Source organism: Pygocentrus nattereri, chromosome 16, assembly GCF_015220715.1.
Source record: "Pygocentrus nattereri isolate fPygNat1 chromosome 16, fPygNat1.pri, whole genome shotgun sequence".
In the NCBI taxonomy this organism is placed as follows: domain Eukaryota; kingdom Metazoa; phylum Chordata; class Actinopteri; order Characiformes; family Serrasalmidae; genus Pygocentrus; species Pygocentrus nattereri.
This window is the reverse complement of record NC_051226.1, coordinates 12,381,219-12,400,768: the sequence shown is the minus strand read 5'-3', so window position 1 is coordinate 12,400,768 and position 19,550 is coordinate 12,381,219. Positions and strand designations below refer to the sequence as shown.

The 19,550-nt window shown below is 39.8% G+C and overlaps 1 protein-coding gene across 8 annotated transcripts in view; it reads left to right on the top strand.

The window, feature by feature from the left end:
• The first annotated feature begins 1,255 nt into the window (after positions 1-1,255).
• The window catches only part of vav2 (vav 2 guanine nucleotide exchange factor), a 218,502-nt gene continuing 200,207 nt past the window's right edge, over positions 1,256-19,550 (top strand). For 7 of the 8 annotated variants that reach the window (XM_017715482.2, XM_017715474.2, XM_017715457.2 and 4 more), the window contains exon 1: positions 1,256-2,501. In XM_017715482.2, the coding sequence (XP_017570971.1) occupies positions 2,298-2,501 (204 nt within the window). In that variant the 5' untranslated portion in view covers positions 1,256-2,297. The remainder of the gene's footprint in view (positions 2,502-19,550) is intronic. The other variant, XM_017715426.2, reaches the window with a different exon arrangement.

The window sequence follows — 19,550 nt, the reverse complement described above, 5'->3', positions numbered from 1 at the left end:
TCACAGCAATGTTCCAACTCATAGTGCAAAGGTGTTCAACGCTCATCCTGGAGGGTCAGTGTTCAGCACACGTTTTGACAATTGCCCTGATCAAACACACCCACTAAACATGGCAATTACCTGACGAGTCAAATCAGGTGTGAACAGGAAAATCATAAAACGGTGCTGGACACCAGGCTCCAAGGCCGAACTTAAAACCCACTGATGTAAAGTCTTTAAAATAAAGAAAAAGGGCTGTTAATGTCCTAAAATTGGCCATGATTTCAGGGGAAACATTGAGCAGGGGTCTACAAGGGAAACTGACATACAGGGTTGGTTTCTTAGTCAGGGATTAAGCCTATACTCTTAAAAGTTTTGTATAGAAAATTGTTCTATATAGAACCATGAACACTCAAAGAACCCCTTGCATGATTAAAGGGTTCTTTGCATCACAAAAGGGTTCTTCAGATTGATTAAGAAAGTGCTGTAGATGGTTCTATATAGAAACTTTTTTAAAAGGGTTTCACTGTTGTTACAAGCCAAAGAACCCTTTTTGCTAAGAGTTTAGTGCTGGAATACTTTTTCCTAATCTCTCCATTGCACTTTATTTTATTTTTGTATCTATCATATAAGGATCATATAAGCTTTATTACGTGTTGCTTTTATGTTTTTTTTGTGTTTATGTGAAGCAATTTGAACTGCTGCTGTATATGAAAGGTGCTTTACAAACAAACTTGCCTTACGTTTTCTTTTAGTGGGGAATCTTTGTTCAGATTGCTGTGAGGTCCAGGACTAGGCCTAATCTGGATCTGGAAAGCTCATTGTGCATCAGAATCCCTTACAATATTACCATATAAATCCTCTGTAAGATTTGCTTATTTGCACAAATGCACAATATTTCTTTACACATGTTCATATCATTCTGTATGTCATAATTATTATGTCATATGTTCAATATATACTCATATCTGCACGTGTAGCATGTGTACAGGCATTCAAACCTCTCTTTGGCTCTTTTCACAGCAGTCCGCTGTTATTCTATTTATTGTGTTTTTATTTTAAATGTCCTTTAGAGAAATATTTGTTACTAATCTGTGTGCTTGTCAGGACTATTCCTTGTACGTGTACATACTTGGCGAAATAAAGGGCTTCTGAATTTCTGATTGTGTGGGAAACGTTTTCAAACCAGTTCGATTCATTTAGACTTGTGAGTCGATTCGAGCGCTTTGCTGAAAAGATCCAATTCAAAAGAACTGATTCATTCGCGAGTCGCACATCGCTACTCGCACGGCTCGCGAGCTCCGAGTGGAGGCGAAAAAATCAGAAGCAGAAAGAAAATCGAGTGGAGAGAAAACAAAAACAGGAATTTGGAGAACGGACAAAGCGAAGGGAGGGAGAGAAGTACGCGTTATTGTGTTCGTGTATACTCTTCAGCTCTTTTTTCCTGCTCGCAAACAGCGAAAGGACTCTGAAAAGAACAACATTTTCAGTGAGTTTTGAACGAACGTTAACGGTAACGTTAGCTCGGAGAGTCAGTTAACCTAACGCTAGCAGGTCGGAAGGTGCGTTCTTAACGTCTCAGGCGGAAAGTTTACTAAAGCTTAAGCAGCCAAGTTGAAAACAGACCTGTTTTTGTTTATCTTTTACGTTGCAAGTTTCACGGTTGCTAGCTTAAACACTGCGAGAGAAAGACACATCTCCTCTCACCAGGAGACAAACTCACTCCTTCATTTCTCCGCGTTAGTTTGTGAGAACGGTGGCGTTTGTCTAACTGAAGAGGAAAACTGCTGAGGAAACTGCTCGGCAGCCGTTGAAATATTATCATTCATACAGCCGAAGCCAGCCTGAGCTCGTTAGCTAGCTAACGTTAACTTAAGCGATGAAGAAGAGGAAACTGCACTGATTCAAACTCGGGTTTGTAATGGAAGAGTGAGGTGATGTTTTGACTTCCATTTGTTCGCACATTTAGTTAACTAGCTTCACTAAACCATTTAACAACAAGCAGTAAGAATAAAATTGTTTTCAACTGTACGACACAGTTTGTAACGTTACGCTGGAATGTGCAGAGGCACCAGCGGTTCGTCTGAAACCGAGGACTGAATTAAGTGGGCTCAACTGTGTTGATTTTGGGATTGAGTCTCTATTTATTTATTTTTTCAGCAAAGTTAAGAAGAATCTGAGCTTTTTTTTGTCCTATGGACCGCAAGTCCAGTTTCCGCTGCGCTGACATTTAGGACGGTCAGCGTGTCTTCTCCGGATCCCAGGCCGAGCGCGGAGCTGCCAAACCCGGAGTGCTGAGCTCGCTCTGCCCGCCCGCGATGGAGGAGTGGAGGCAGTGCGGCCGCTGGCTCATAGACTGCAAAGTTTTGCCTCCCAACCACCGGGTCGTGTGGCCCTCTGCAGTCGTCTTCGACTTGGCCCAGGCGCTTCGAGATGGGGTGCTCTTGTGCCAAATGCTGCACAACTTGTCTCCAGGATCCGTGGACTTGAAGCAGATCAACTTCAGGCCCCAAATGTCACAGGTAACATCAGTAAAGTGAAACTTAATGACTTTTTAAACAAAACTTTGCCCATTGATTGTGTTTATGGGTGCAGTGAGTGAATTGACTGGATAGTTATGAAGGTTTTACTTGTGCAGTCCTTTTTTGCACTGATTACATCCCAAGTGAAGCCTAGAGAGAATGCTAAAAAGTTTGACTATCATTACCCTTTACTAAGTAGTGCTGGGCTTTATTGATTAAATGAAATGCCACAGTATTTTCGGAATACAGTATAATATCACAGTGTCAGACAGTCACTCATAAAGTTAATGAACCCTTCCTGCTCCTGCTACTCAGTGCTGAAACCGTGCATTACAGTCCTGACCTTGCTTGTTTGGTTGTTTTCTGTTCTTAAAATCACACCCAAGGGCACTTTCCGCAGCACTGTAAATGCTAAACAGACACACGCCACATTTCCACAGTCTTTAGTTTTATGAAATTTTTTATGATTGTTAAACTGTTCTTTCAGAACAATCACAGAGCAACTGACACACATCGCAGTTTACTGGACTAGGTTAAAATACTGTTAGCCAACAGGATTGCCCGATTTATGAGCATTATATAATCGATATAAAGCTTTTTATCTATCCAGTTTACTTTTAAAATACTGGCAAAGCTGAAATGCGTTATCGTGCTTTGTCAGTATTGCTGTGTACCAGTATGTAAGATGTATTGATATATATTACCCAGCACTAATACAGAGGCAGGAAATGTAATGCAGAAGAGATTTTTCCTGTACGTTTTTGAGGTGTTGTGACCGTATACCCTGTGACATGCAGGTGACTTTATTCAGTTTTCCCCCCTCTGGGGAATATAGAATTTGACTGAGCTGATTTATCACACACCCACACCCACACCAAGCATAGCACCTCCTTTCCATCGCAGAACTACTGTAATCAGCAGTGTCCTGTTTGAAACCAAGGACATTCCGGGTTGTGGTCTGGGACAGTGAACCTAGGGCCACTGACCTTTCATGGTTTTTGTCTTTGTGAAGCATCCACATTGTAAAATCAGCACCTTGAACCCATGCATTGTGATAAGATTGTGTTTGGTTAGGCATCTTGACTGACCACAGTCATGTACGTGGTGTGTGGGGTTGGAGAGCTCTCTTGGTCAGTGTGTGAGATGTTCTGGTGCTGTGTGCGTCGGGGTGCAGAGGTGGGGCGGAGCCCTGCTGGAAGACGGATATTGTGGGGAAGCTTGACTTTGTCCACACAAAGCAGGAAAGAGCGCAACTTCAGTTGTTTGTGGAATGTGGCCCTCTGCCAGGGCTCTTTGTGAAGGAATCTGAAAGGGGGAAGAATTTTTACTCTCTTATATGACAGTAACATGCTGGTGTTTTTCTCTTGAACTAATTCAGGATTGTACATATGTACAAGCAAGCAGACACGCTGTTATTTGCATACTGCTGGACGGATGCCACATGGATTTGGTCATTTGTGTGGACATCAATGTGAAGTTTACTTTCCTGTCCAAAAAAAAAGAATGAAGGCTCTGATGTTTATGAAAGTCTATTGTAAAGTGGAGAATTGGTCAAAAATCTGTGACGTCTGTGATTGTTCTTGCTTTCCTTACAAAGTGTGGAACACCAAGGTTTTATTTGAGGTAGTGTTGCTGTAGGCTAGAGATGAAACTTCAGTTCCTTCCGAATTTGAACCAGTTCAGAGGATGATGGATGAAAGGTTACTGTCAGCAGTGTTTCCCAACCCTGGTCTTGGAGGCACACTGCCCTGCACATTTTAGTATTTTCACAGCTCCCAACACACCTGATCTCACTACTTAGCTCATTAACAACCCCTTACTGAGTTGTAGTGCATGTCATCGGTTGATTATGGAAGACCACAGTGGATGCTTTTCATTCAGTAGCATGGCCACCGAGTCTCAATCATTTCATTTCATGAGCACCACTCCTCCAGTATGCACTTGAAAGAGACATTTTGCTTGAGTGTGTTGACCAGTCTCAGATGTTTCCATTTGTTGTCTTTAGAATGTTATGACAGATACATTTTCCTCTTGCCTTATGTCTGTGTTATTTGATCCTATTTGTACAGCAGTTGGAACTGAATTACATATATGAGACTCACTCTATGACTTCATTTCTCAAAACACCTGTGGAGCTTTGCAGTGGTTGTGGCCCAAACAAGCATGGCAACCTTTGATCCACCCACACCACCCAGTATCCTTCCAGTGTGGAGGGGCGTGCATGTTATTCTCCTGTGACAAATTACTTGAAGGGGAGAGCTGGCAGCAGAATGGGAGAGGTGATTTATAAGCCCTAAAGGTCACTGTGTACTTTGATACACAGTACTCACTAATTTACAGCCTTCATTAAATCAGGACCCAGTGATTACATGGTTTTCTCATGGAGGAAAGTCACTAGCACTGGAGTGGTGTAGTTCTCCACCTACCTTCGCTAATCAACACATACTGGTTGTTGACAGAGTCTCTTGTTTTACATTATATTGATTAAAAGGTACTTTCTCATTGAATTAGCTGTTCCTATGATGTTGATGCATATTTTAAATCCCTCTACTGGTCTCTCTTACAGTAATTGCAAGTGTCCACTTGCAACCTTGCTACGACATGATCATTTCAACGGAAGGCTATGTTGGGACCGTACAGTGCTTGATGGTTGCAGCCTGACAAAATCTGTCTTGCCGTACAGCAAAGAAAGTTCAGTTGATTTCTACTTTATGCAAATTTGCAGTTTGGCCACTGTATTAAGTTTCACCAATTAGGCAAGATTAGTCTTCATCATGAATGCCAAACAACCTTCTCAGAAGGTAACGAGGGGAAACCGTGTCTCTCTTTCTGTTCTTTAAGTCCATAAAAGATAAAGTTTTATGCACAACTGTTGATCTTGAAGATCTGGAGGGAAACATTTAATTAGATATAGTTGCAATGATTGAAGCAGGAACACATTTTATATTGCATGTAGCTTGTAGATTACTTGTTATGGTGGTTAGCTTGCTAGTGAAATTGAGCAAGTTAACTTGCTGGCTGCTCTTGGATGCATGTTAACACAATGAACCCTAGACTCACTTCACTCAATTCTTTGGAATTTTGTTGCGTTTCTGTTGCAATCACATATACTGTATGTTGTGTTCACTGTATCCTAGGCTAGTCAAGTATGTCATCCTCATATGTTAACGCTAAAAGAATTTTGATATCTATGAATTTAGGAAGTTTTTAATGAAAAATTCACTTTGTGCCTCCAGATTCTTTAGAATTCTTCTGGTTAAATGGGCTGTCAGAAATACAGGGTGATTCAAACAGATTCATCCAATTTCAAAATGATTTATTTGACTTGTAAATCATTACAGAACAATGCAGTAAATTGTAAATGGTTGAAGTGAACATAAAGTTTATTATGTAATTTTAAAAGTGCTCAATATGACCTCCTCCAGCTGTACGGAGAAAACCAACGCCATAGTCAAATTCATCCCATACTCGATTGAGCATGTGGGGTGTCTCTGTACTCACGGCTCTTTCGGTGTGGTTTCGGAGATCGTCCAGTGTTGTGGAACCAACGACGAATGCTCTGAACTGCTGGAGGTTCACTGACCACAAAAATCACATTGTACTGTTGGTAGATTCACTCTTGAAGCGGAGAACACAAAACGCTCTCTGCTTAGGGCTCGCAATCTCCTCGTAGCCTGAAGGGAGCCATCTTCTGGTGACAGAAACTTTATGACCCCTTCTTTCAGTTGGTATGTGATTGGTTCCTAGGCGCCTCACGGTTGTAAAAATTTAAATCAGATGAATCTTTTTCAATCACCCTGTATAAAAGCCATGAGAGAGATATATGAGGAATAAACGAAGAGGTATAAGAAGACAATGAGTGAATTTTGGGTCATTTTTCAGACTGAATTACTTGCTGTTGTTTTGTAGCAGCTTGGTGATTCTGAGATAGTTAAAGAGGGTAAGTCTTGCTGGTTTTTGTGATGTGTGTCTCTGTGTTCAGTCTTTAGGATCTTTGGTTTGTTTTTTGAGCCGGATTACTTGTTGGTGCTTTGTTAAACTTGATTGAACTGCACTAGTTTGAGAAAGTTCTGATTCTTGTGCTATGTGTATTGCATGTGTAAATTTTGTAGTTTCTGTGTTATAAAGGCTAGAAAACAAGTATGCAAACAGCCTACAAAATGGGTTCAAAGGGTTTAAGGAAATTTTAATAGTGTAAAAAAAGTCTCAGTGTAAACTTTGATGAAACATCCTTTCCTGCAACAACAGTTCCTGTCCTCTTATTTCATTTTCAGAGCAGACGAAGCATAGAAACGCTCACCAAGTAGAGAGATCCAGCATGATTGAAGGAGAAGACAAAACATGCTGTACAGAACGTGATGGAGTCCTATTTATATGTGTTTCTTCCACACAGAAGTCTCTTTTAAAGTTTGCTATTTATTTTGGAATATTTGAAAGTCTGGTTTATGGTTTTGGTAAGGCCTTTTATTGCTTAGCCCCTGATTACCAAATTAATCGTTGAAATTGATTACTGGTATAACCAATAGTGGGAGTCCAAGTCTGTTCAGCGAATCTGATCATAGTCCCAGTGTATGCTTAATGACTTTCATGAATGAATATCTGTCCTGACTTGACTTGGTCCTGTGTTGCCAGGAGAGCAGAAGTTGTGAGTGTAAACTGGCTCCAAGCAGTATTGGAAGAATGTAAACCCTGTAAGGGCACTGGTGAATGAGGATTTACTATTAATGAACATCCCATTGTAGTGAATGAAGGAGCACATTGTTCAGTAGGAGAAAGACTGGATCATACTCACAATTGAGTCTCCATAGCTCACACTGAGGAATTAAAGGAAGAAGCCCTGTACTATTGGAGTCAGTGACATGGAGAGTTTCTTATCTTATCTTTCGTTAATGAGGTTTAAGGTCACCAACCCATGAATATTTTATTTGTCCAGTACATACCATGGATTCTCTGATATTTCCCTCCCTCTGTCTCACTCTTTCTCTTTGTTTTACTCTTCATCTTGGTGAATCTAAAGGGAAGACGTTTAAAAGTTCATTACGCTCTTCAATTGCAAATCAGATACTACCACTTGTTTTGACACAAACACAATAAGGCAAATCATGCAAGTAAATGATCTGTTTCTTACTGTTAGAGGGATCTTTAGGAGAATACAATAATTATAATGAAGCACATCACAATTGACAAGTCATCAAGAAGGAACGTTTCAAATGCTTTTTTTGTTGTTTATTTGAGTAGTCATGGCAACTGTACATTGCACAGCTTTAAAGTTGCCATTTCATCTTCTTGGTATCTAAAGCTGGTTTTACACTACACAGTTTTCAGCCCAGTTTGGACCCTGATTTGCCCTTTTCGACATATTTTTACAATTTGAAGTGATTTTTTCCAGGTCGGATCTCATTCGGAAGCGATTGATGGCACAGATGGTCTGATAGTGTTAGAGGGGAAGCGAGTCACTCTCAGCCTGGAGTGAATATATTTTCAAATAGTTTTGATTTTTATGATTTGAAGCCTTCATGAGTCCTGCAGTGCGGTGTGGTCAGCGATGTAATCGAACGAGTGATTCAGGCAACAGCTACTGAGAGAGCTGAAAGAGTAGAGATAAAAGGTTAAAAGAGGGACATGCATGCACTCGTGCCACCCGAGCAGCGTACTGCAGAGATAGAGAAGCTGCTTGTTGAGCTCGGAGCTGAAGACATATTTCACTAAGAACTGGCTGCTGACATGAAATTGTAAAGAGAGTGATTACTGGGCTGAACGCGACACGTGTGCGTTTTAACCCCATATTCAGCCCTAGTTTGCTTTTTGCTAAACTTGTGTATGCACTTAAACAGATCCTCCAGTCCAGTCTACTGTTGCCTGTATCATGTGACAATGGGGAAGATTTGGGATTTGGAGTGTGTAATTTTTTTTTTTTCCTTAACGTCTAGTGTGCATTTCTTCCTGACAAAATAAAAGGACATCATCGAATGTTAAGCATGTGGTGCGAGCCATTTTCTGTTAAGATTTTAAAAGTGTTGAAGGCACAGCTTTACAGTACCTGATTGCTGCTGTTTGCTGCTGCTGGAAGGATAAAATGACATCCTATTGATCAGGCGTCTGTTCTGGTAATGAAGTGAGGGTGACCTGGGACGTAAATGATGAATACTCTTGGACTTTGCACAGTTGAGCCTGATGCTGAGGAGCATGAGAGCTCTGTTAGGCTCTGTTGGAGTAGATGAGCTGTAATGTGTTGGGGTCTGTATGGTAGAAACTGGTAATGGTGCTAGGGACCAGCAATATGACCATACTTTATCTGTATTGTGATAAATTACACTGATATGCTGTTGTAGAACACTGAAACTGCTATCATAGAAAAAAGTATATAGAGTTGCAATCAGTATATACTAACTGTATAGTAACTTGTTGGATGTCAGCCCATTATGCCATCGTTTTGTTTTATTTTCTCATGTTTTTGTTTACTAGTTTTGATTGTTAATTACATTTTAATTAATTAAAAACATTGTTACTAAAAATGATCGAGCATTTATTTATGGAGAACTGCTGTTTTGCTGATGCATTTTGTCCATTCTAATTTCTTCACAAACCCTTAAAACACTAAATAACTTGGGGCACGTTTTGTATTGTGAAAATGCCTTCAGTTATCATGTTACTAATTTTTTTCATGCCTTCCTCTGGCTCTTTGTCTGCGTGAGTCAGTCAGCTTTGTGATTTGCTTTTGAACCATTGTGTGTATTGTGCAGGTATTTCCCCCCCTCTACCTCTACCTCTGGTGGAAAGGCAGTAACGAATGCCTCAGGGATGATTCAGGCGGCAGCAGCTGTGTGCGTGCATGTGTGTGTGCGAGTTTGTGATGCCTCTGTTCAGACTCTGCTGGCGTAGCTCTGGGGATGTGTCTCTCCTCTCCTCTCATAACACCAGGGTCTGCTAACCTCTCACTGCAGGGCTTCTGGGAATGCACAGAGCCTTCTGCTTCCTTTTGCGAAGTGTAGCTATGCTTCTTTGCATGCTGACAGACTGACAGGGCACACAGAGCAAGCATGCTTGTTTAGCATTATACCTTTGTTCCCCGTTTTGCTGGTTTACAACCATATGTCTCCAGCTCACTTCTACGCTCTTGAGACTGATGTGTTCATTATGCTCGTAATCTTTGCTGCAGGGAGAAAAGGTTTCATTTTACAACTAGCCTATTCTGATTTATCTTTGTTGTCAGTGGGGCTGGGTATTGGCAGCAGTTGCATGATATGATACAGATCAGTGATACAAGCAATGATATGATACAAAACAGCTCAGAACAGCACACCAGATATACATTAGTGACTTTTTTTGTTGAATTTAACAGCTTACAAATCTTCAGGATGATACCTAGACATATGTCATAAGATTTGTAAGGATAAGCAGAAATAACTCCAACCTCAGTTTGGGGCAGCTGCTCGACTGTGTTAATTCACTTAATTCACTATACATAGCAGGCATTTTTAAATGGCTGGTGCTAGATTGGATCAGCAGGTGGGGCGCTCTGCTCCGTATGATGAAAGTGTTTGCATGCGTTTGACTGCCTTTCATGATAAATACAGTATGTGTGAAGCAAAAGTTGTGTGTAAAGGGAGTACCACCAGCAACCTCATGGAATACAACATGCTATAAATCTGAACAACTGCTGCACCTGTGCACTCAGTGAAGCCTCCTGTTGTTGTGGCGAATTGTCCTACTATTTCACATATTTATAGATAGTTCCCTGTAAAAAAAAAAACTCTACATAGGATATTTTGATAGCTTAGACCACCTTATCAACAATGCTACCAGTATTAAAACTACTGAAATCCGTTTCCTACCTGCTAGCTTCTTGTCTGAATTTTCTCATTCCACCTTATGGAAGGGTTCAGCTGTTACATGCTGGCACCAGGCATTATAATAGCTTCTGCACCATTTAAGGTGGAATGGGAAAACTCAAATAAGTAGCTTGCAGATAGGAAGCCAACTTCAGCCTTGTGTTAAATCTACATGTAGGATAGTTTGGTAGTCATGTCCTTATCAGAAAATATTCCCCATACCTACATAATAATTAGGATATTTCGCTAACCTGAATGAGCTTATCGGAGGAAATGGTAGTATTAAACTGCACTGAAGTCTGTACTGGATTAAAATTAGTAGCTAGCAAAGCATAAATTGATGTGAGGTAGCCTAACTTTGAACTCGATGTGAGCTGTCCAGACAACCAGGGGTAACTAATTTTGTTTTTCTAATCTTTCTTAATGTTTTTTGCATAAAATTAATGGAGAGTAGTACGAATAGGAATATTGATAGGTATTAGTATAAATAAAATCCTAATGATATCCATCCCTAACTAGGAAACAGGTTTGTCACAAACTTGGACATTACAAATATCAGATTTGAGAGCAGTATTAGTTTTTTTTATAAATTGATGGATGATTGATATGGCAAAAATGTTATTTCAAGACATTTTCAAAACACGTTCTGAAGTTTGATAAGTTGGAATGGATAAAAAAGAGGCTGTAGTGCTACAATTAAAGATTTCTGTCAAAGAAATATGAACTCAATTGTAGTTATTCAATATTTCTTATACACCCCTGTACTAAATCCAGTCGGGGAAATCACAATTATGCAGTTATAATACCTCCATGCATTCTCCATCCTCTTTTCATACACAAAGTGTACCCAACAAACACACATTCTGTGTTGTGTATAAATATTTCATGAGGGTCTGGAATGTGTGAGTTGGTTCCTGGTAACAGCTCAGCCCATGGAGTGAAGCTCAGGCAGATCCATGCAGAAGTAGGTTTCTTCAACTCAACTGGTGCCAAGAGCCAATAAGTATGGTCTGTGGGCTTATTTAGCAAACGAAGAATAGCAGAACATACATCACAAACAAACTTCAAGCCAGATGTATTCGGACATTTGTGCCATAATGAAAATGTATCGAATATTTTGTTAGGAACAAAATGGCAAAACAAGTGCCATTTATCGTAAAACAGACTATGCCAAAACCGTGATTTTGTTTAGGGCTAATTGTTCCTTCAAAAGGTGGCTGTTAGGAGGGCTAAATGTTCAAGTGTCTTAATAGTTTTTGTGGGCTGTTGTATGTGAATTGATCATGGAGATGTTCCTGGGAATATTTCTGAATCTTCTTTTAAGCATAGAGTATTTGTTGATAAGTAGAGATGGGCAATATGACGATACTTATCTTTGTGATAAATTATGTTGCATTATGTCACAATATGCGTTGTGTAAATGGTCAGTACTTAATCACTGACAAACTGTGTTTCATTACAAAGAGATGACCAGTCCTGTCTAACTGTGGTTAGAGTGAATAGGTTGAGTGTTGAATCAGACATTATTGCTGCTGAGATTTTTATTTTATTGATGCAAAGGAGGCTGTTAGACATACGAGATATGATGCATAATATTTAACTAATGTAATCACTTGGCAGCAGTGTTCCTGTGTACCCTGCCTATGTACACAGATGTACTTCTCTATTTACATTAACTTTGGGAACTGCATAGAGGACAGGTCCTTATCATATACTGTGTATACTTCTCTTTTTTGGGGGGGTTGCTAGTGGGTTTATGATGTTATGATGTGTAACTTGGAATCATTTCAGGTTCAGATTCTGAGTCGTTATGGTTGAAAGCTCTCCCTTGTTAGCGGTGTTCAGAGGGCGGAGTGGAGGCCGTAATCTGGAGCCAGTCGTTTTGTCCCTTTGGGGTAATTTAATCTAGCCGTTTGGTCTACTGGTGACCTTTGACCTGTGGCAGCTGGGTGTAAGTGATTTCATTTATAGTGCTTGTTAGGAAACTTCCTAGGTTGTGCAGCTGTGTCACGACCGGTGAAAGCTAATATGATTTAGGAGAGGAGGAAATGGGAGGCTGCTCTGCGATTTGAATTGAACCATTTTGTGAGTGGATACACAGAGAGCTGACATGGATTGATGAGTAGGGATGTAAATTCTGACTAGATATTTGAGTAAAAGTTATTCAGTTAATAGTAAGTGAAGAAGTGCTACATCCTACTTCAGGCTCAGTTTTTCATTCAGCATTGAGATATTGTGTGTGCAGCTTGGTGGTTGTAAACTGTTTACAGATGACTGGTTTTGTCGTGTTATTTTATATGCAATTTCTTTGCGACATTTAGAAATGGGCTGCTTTAATTCTAATAGCTGTAGTTGCTTTTTATACCGCTGAAAATTGTGCTCAGGGCAAGAGTAGAAAATGGAGAGTTGAATGGTTCCATTCTATTTCTGCCTCTCTCCTTTAGTGACTGAATACCCAAGTGAGAAATACCACCTTATTTCCTCTATTACTTTAATACTCACCTCAGATCACTCAGTGACACCCCCCGCCGCCAAGCAAGACTACTAACCTGGTTGCGATAAAAGGGACCAACTCGATCACAAGTGGCATTCTATTAGGAAAATGAATACAGAATGAGAAGGAACCCTGGGACTGGGAACAAGACGTGACTTTTTTTTTTTTAGGTCTTTGTTAGACAGGTGCCGGTACACGCTGGCCTCAGGAGTCCTGAGTGTATGCAGTAGCATGAACAGATGGCTGTGTCTTCCTGATGGACGAGTTCAATTCAGACCTCCTTGTGTGACCTTCTCCTCTCTCTTGGAATATGACGTTCAGAGACCATAATGTAATTTCTGCTTATGGATTGTTTTTAGCTATTAGCACTGTGTGATGCTGATAAGATGCACCATCTACACCTGTTTTGGTAACACAAAACAAGACTGATTGTTTTTGTTTTTTTGTTATTCATACATAAAGTTAGCTACAGTGTGCCTTAAAATGAGGGGTCTTCAAGGGATCTTTAGTTCCTTTGCATCATGACGTGCTTCTTCCGCTTAGTTCAGAATGTGCTGTATAAGGTTCTATATCGAACCTTTTTGAAAAGGTTCTGTATAGCACCAAAAAGAGTTCTTCTATTGTTACAATGTCAAGCTTGCAATAATAGAAAAACTCTTGTTTGTGGTATATAGAACACCTAGACTTTATATGAAAACCATATTCTCCATCAGTTTCAAGAACCATTTCATGATGCAAAGAACCCTTTTTATCAAGGCTTTATCAAGGCTTTTTTGAATGTTTAAGCTTCTGTATAGAACTATCTTCTTTAATAAAGAACCCTTAAAGAACCATAATTTAAGTATGTAATGTGCAGAAGTCAGAAACCACTCTTCATTCATTGACCTTCCAGTGAAATTGGCCCTTATGTACAAGTAACTGAAGATATTAGATGTACGATAATCCACTTGCATAAGGAACATGAAAGTCAAAAGAGAGGTGGTTCTGCTCATCCTTCTGTGAGAACACTGGGGGACTGAAAGGATGTGTAGCTGTCATGAAACAATGAGAAACAAAAACAGACAAAAAAAGAGAATTTGCAAATAAAACAAAGAAACTACTGGTCGTGTCAGACCAATGTTCTGTCCACACCAGATCCCAGAGCTCAATAATATCATTTGTGATTGCTTGTGAGAAGCAGAGACTTCTGATACTGAGCTTTGGAGGTGTGGAAGGAATATTCCTGCAAATATCTTGAACTGAAAAATTGAAAGCAAGTCTCCCGAAAAGATTGGAAACCATAATAAAGGCGAAGGATGGACATAAATATTTAACATTTTGATATTATGTTTAGTTAAGTCTTCTGTGTAAGGCTTCTAATTTTTGTTAAATAGCTTGTTCTTACTGTCTGTTGTTACATGTCATTACCTTAAAAGGAAATTAAAAAAATCAGTCTTGTTTTGTGAATGCTATATGAGTGTGAATGATATATCGCTCAGCACTACTCTAAATACTGTGTGTTATGGTCAGCCAACATGCACCCAGACTTTGCATTGCAGTAGTAAATTTTGATGTTCATGCAGCTCATGACTGATGCTGCGTGGTTAGACTGCACTGGTAGATTGATTTGGAGCGTCTGGCTTAGGTGGAAACAATGATAAGATCAGGATAGTGTGGGAGAAACTAATGGTTCCCCAAAGCTTCCTAAATGATCTTCCTCTACCAGTTCCCTGCTGTAGCCTCCCTCGGTGAAGATAAGCTTCTTAATATTTTTCACTATCTTCTCACACAAGCAAAAAGAGATATGATTGTCTCCTGTGATGCGGATCTTTACGGTAGATGATTTGCCATATTGCAAGCCTTACAGAATTTCCCCGCAACACACAACCAGCCAATATCCCATTACTGAGCAGTATTGATCAGATATCATAATTGGCCGTGGAGAAGGAAGAGGACCCAGCAAGGGTTGCAACATTTGAGACCGTCCTGTTAAAAGCCACTGCTTATTGATCCTCTGGTCAGCGGACATGCCAGTTAATCATGCAAACAAGACGGAATGGTGTGTTGTGGACAGCAGTGAACGGAAGGGATCGTTTCCTCCTTATCCCTGCTGCTTCCTTATGCTCAGCGACTTGATTTGCGGCTGGCTTAAAATAGCCATCAATAGTTTTCCCTTCAGCCTTTAGCATTATGTCCTAAGATATTTAAGTAACATGCGCAAGCTGTTGTGCACATGCACACACAAATTAGTTTTTCTAGTTTGTGAGATGTTCAGTCTCTTTGAAAACAAGTTCAGGGATTGACTTGTTTTTAAAAAAGACAGTTTGAAGTTTTATTGAGTGATACAACTGGCATTATTTGCAGTTGATATCTGTTATTAATTTGAGGTGCAGCTTGAATTTTTTTTTTTTTTTTTTCTTTTCTTTTTTTTCTTTCATGGACTACTTCCCTTTTTCTCTTGTCTATACCATTATTATGTGCTAGTGGAGGGTCCAGGATGGAATGCTTCCTTGTTGGCCAGGAAAGCCTAAATAGAAGCTTTTTGACAGGGTCATATGTCGTCATCATTGATCTGATTTTCCATATGGAAATCCAATAAGATTTCCATCTCACTTCTCACTCTCTGTTTGTCATTTGTCTGACAGTAGGCAAATGTAGCCAGGGCAGAGTCAATCACTAGAGCAGGGAAAGAACAGAGAGATGCAAACTACAGTTCACTGAGGGGCATGTTCATGTAGCTTACGTCTTCAGAGTGAGCATGTTTGAATTGCTTTGAATACAGAGTCACTGAAGGATTTTTTTATTTGACTAATGTGAGATAACTTTTGAAGCATCTGACAGATCAATTATCTGATGACTTTCTGACTTATGGGCAGCAGCTTCATGTTAATGAATCGGCCCATTCATAAATGTTTTGATTTGACACATCTTAACAAATATTGCCAAAGTTTACAGTTGGCGGATATGTGAGTCATTCATGTGCTGCATTGTTTTCCTGTCGTATGGTTTTGTACTAGGACCTACTTTTGTGTCAGAGAGAAAAGAGCATGATGACTGGCACTAGATAATCACCACTCTCCATGGAGCATGTTGAATTATCTAATCATCTAATCGTGTTCGGAGAGCAGTGTGAAAACGTCTGTACTCATTTCACTAGCAAATTGGATTCCCTGTAGACAAACACTGAGATTAATTTGAGCTGCCCACCCTACAGAATTGGAGCACACATGACTGGTGCAGTTATAGTTCTTTTAATACTTGAGGAAAGATTGGAAGTGCTTTTGTTCATGTATGTAGACCAAAGAGAAAGAATCAAGTTTTACAAATACGTTTTCCAAACACACTTTGTTCTATTAATGGGGTCTTGTGTTCAATTTTGATGGATAGTGTCTGTGAAACCAATTTCCTGGGTGCAGGGAGGACCCAATGTAACAGCAGGTGTGATTACAGAGCAGTTTTTCCCATTACATGGGGAAAAGTTTGGAAACGTGGCAGCAGTGAGACTTGGGCGTAATGAAAGCGATGGTGTGTGAAGGGATTAGAGCTGAAACAATTGAGAATATAGCAAGAGGCGCTTCGAGTGAAAAATAAGAGGGAAAACAAAGAGAGACGGTGAGTGTCTGGTCTAGGGGAAGCTTTTAGTGCGTGTCTGGGGTAAAATGGTGCATGTCTCTTCCTGCTGACATGTGAGACTTTAACTGACCCTTCCTTGCTCCATTAGAAAAGAGCATATGGTTGTCTTGATTGGTGAAGGGTTTCAAATCAGAGAGCCAGCTCACCTCTCTGTGTATTTCCCCTGGTCTCAGAAAAGCTTTCCGGCTTTTCTCTGTATAGAGGGGAAAGAGTGCAAGCTGAATTGTGTAAACCCCCACCACTGTCACCACCCACCCAGACAACAAGAAACATCTGGAAGAAGAACAGAGAGTTCAGCAACACACCCATCTCCACCCTGAGGATGAGATATGTGCTCAAGAACTGGACACCACAGTTGTTGGAGGGTCTCGTCTGTCTGCGACTGTTTTGGTCTTTTGGTCTGACGTAATCTCACCATCTTTTCAAGACTGATTTTCTTTGATTATGAGGTTGGAGCAGTACTGAGACTTGGGTCTTGTTTCTGTGGCAGTCAAACTAAGTGCCGTTTCTGCCATAATCGGGTCCAAGATTGTGATCCAAACCCCTCCATTAAACCATTTACAACTGTATGAGCTATTTTTATCCACCACTGCAGTTCCATATTAATAAGGCCTCAAAAAATGTAAGCAGTGCTGTTTTCTTGACTGCTTTCTGGTTTTCTCGTCAAACACATACTAGTGTGCTATTCAGGATAGTCATGTTCACTTGTATGAGACTATAACAAATGTTTTTCAATGAGTCACTTAATATGTAAAGAGCACAATGCTGATCGTTAGTTCTGCAGTTTCACATTGACTTTCATTAAGATACTGCATGTGGTATCATTATTAACATGCATGTGGTTGCAGGTGCAAAAGTTTAAAACAGAATCTGAGTGAGTGAAGTACTTCTGCTTTTTAAATATATATATATATATATATATATATATATATATATATATATATATATATATATATATATATAGTTTTTTGCTTTCTCACCGGTATTTTCATTTTCCTTTTTTTTTTTTTTCTCTGCAGAAGTTTCATTTCAGCACCTCTGGGTTAGAGCTTTATTATTCAACAATGACAGTCCTTCATGACAAATTATTGAAGCTTTGTTTTGGACAGAAAGTACTCATTTGGGAGGGAGCAGATTCAGAGTTAGCGCATTGCACTGAGTGAGAACAAAAGCATTTTATTTCTTCTTTTTTTATGGGTCTTCGGATAGCACCCGGTGGAGCATGTGCCTGGCGTATTTCTACAGCGCTCTGTAACACTTGGCAGTGTGCACCAATCTTTTTTCCCCCAGTCATAAAGATTGTCTGTGCTGGAGAAAAGATGTTTTCAGTTTGGTAAATTGTGCTGTCTCTGTAAGATTTTTATTTTATTTATTTATTTTTTTACCACATACAAGGGACAGTCGATTTTGTAAATTATTAAAAACATTCATATTCATGTCAAAACAGTTTCCTCAAACCCCCATGCACTGTCAAAATCAGAGGACAAAAAGGTTGCACTCAGCTGAACCAGTTGTTTCTCCTCTTTTTAAACTCTCAAGGACGGGTCACAGTGGGACTGTAATAACCTGTGCTTTATGGTTTGTGACTGTCCTTCACATCTTAAAGTAACTGTAGTGCAGTTCTTTCTGTGTACTTTTAGTAATGAAGTCATTTTTCTGGATTCTAAACATGTCCATTTCTCAGAATCTCAAAGCGATGTATGTCTTTATAGCTGTAAGATCAGTAATCATGACAAGATATTATAATACTGAAATAAATAAGACAAGCAGACTACGTTTTTGTTCAGTTCCATTTGAAACACCTGTTCTTAGTATGCGTGTGTGTTTGTTGATGTAAACTTGTGTCCTTGCTCTTTTGGTCTTGGATGACCAGTCATCTCCATGCTCTTCTCTCTTTTTGTGAATGACCTTGAGAGTGGAGGACAGGAGGAGTCTGGAATAGCATTTAGCCTGACCAGCACCTCTGGACGCCCTCTTCAGATGATGAACTGCAGGGTCTGGACACATTAATCTTTCTCCTCCAACACTTCATCTTACTGCTAGACCTCACCCAGACCTGCTGCAGGCTGGCATTACAAACACAGCCACGTGGCCAAACAGGCACAAACCAGCAGCGTTTTCTCAGCAGTCCTTATTCATCATAGTTGTGTAGAAATGAGAACAGATTGTCAGTACTTTGCATCTGATTCACAGAGCTTTCATACGAGATACTTTCATCCTTTTTTGTGTTTACATATTTAAAAAATGCTAGCTACTCTTTACACTGTAATTACATCATTATGTTTAAATTAATATATTAACTGACATTTTTTTTTTTTTCTTCTCCTGTAAATTTTATTTCAACTGTGACTGACTGGCAACCCAGTTTATCTTCATGTATACATAATTACCTCATGCACAGATTCATGCAGTTGTGAGGCATGATCATGAGCCACTGAGGGCTGAAAGATCAGTTTTATATCAAAATCATAATATGAAAGAATGTGTCTTTTAAATTGCAATAGCTGCCATAGGGTTGAGCCAATAGACGATGCCATCATCTATCGTTGATAGCTGACAGACATCATAATGTTGAGCTATGTTTACACAATAGGTGGCCCAGATCCATTTTTTTCCTTCATATGTGACACAGATGTGTGTCAGTGTGAAAAGCAAAAAAACGCATGGAATCTGATGTTTTCAATTCCGATTTCATAGACTTTCATATGTGGTTATGAAATCCAGTCTGTATCCAATCTGTGACAATGCGAAGAGCCAGATCAGAATTCATACGACTTTTACATACATTACGTGCTGGGACAAACTTTCCAAAACCCTCCATGTTTAAAGAGATTTTGAAGGAACGCGGCTATAGGAGTATGATGGTGTCAAAGAACAGTACAAAGTCTGAAAGCAAAGTTTAAAGAATCTGAGGATGCAGACCAAAGAAGTGACTGTGGCTGAATAACGTGCCCTTTTTGTGGTGAGTTTGAACGCATTCTAGGTGACGAGCCCAGCTGTCAGTCAGTGAAGCTTCATGATCGCTGCTGTAATACTAGTGAACATGAAACTGACATCTCTGGGAGTGACTGGCGTTCCTTGGAAGTCACTGTTTACCTCTGGATGAGCCAT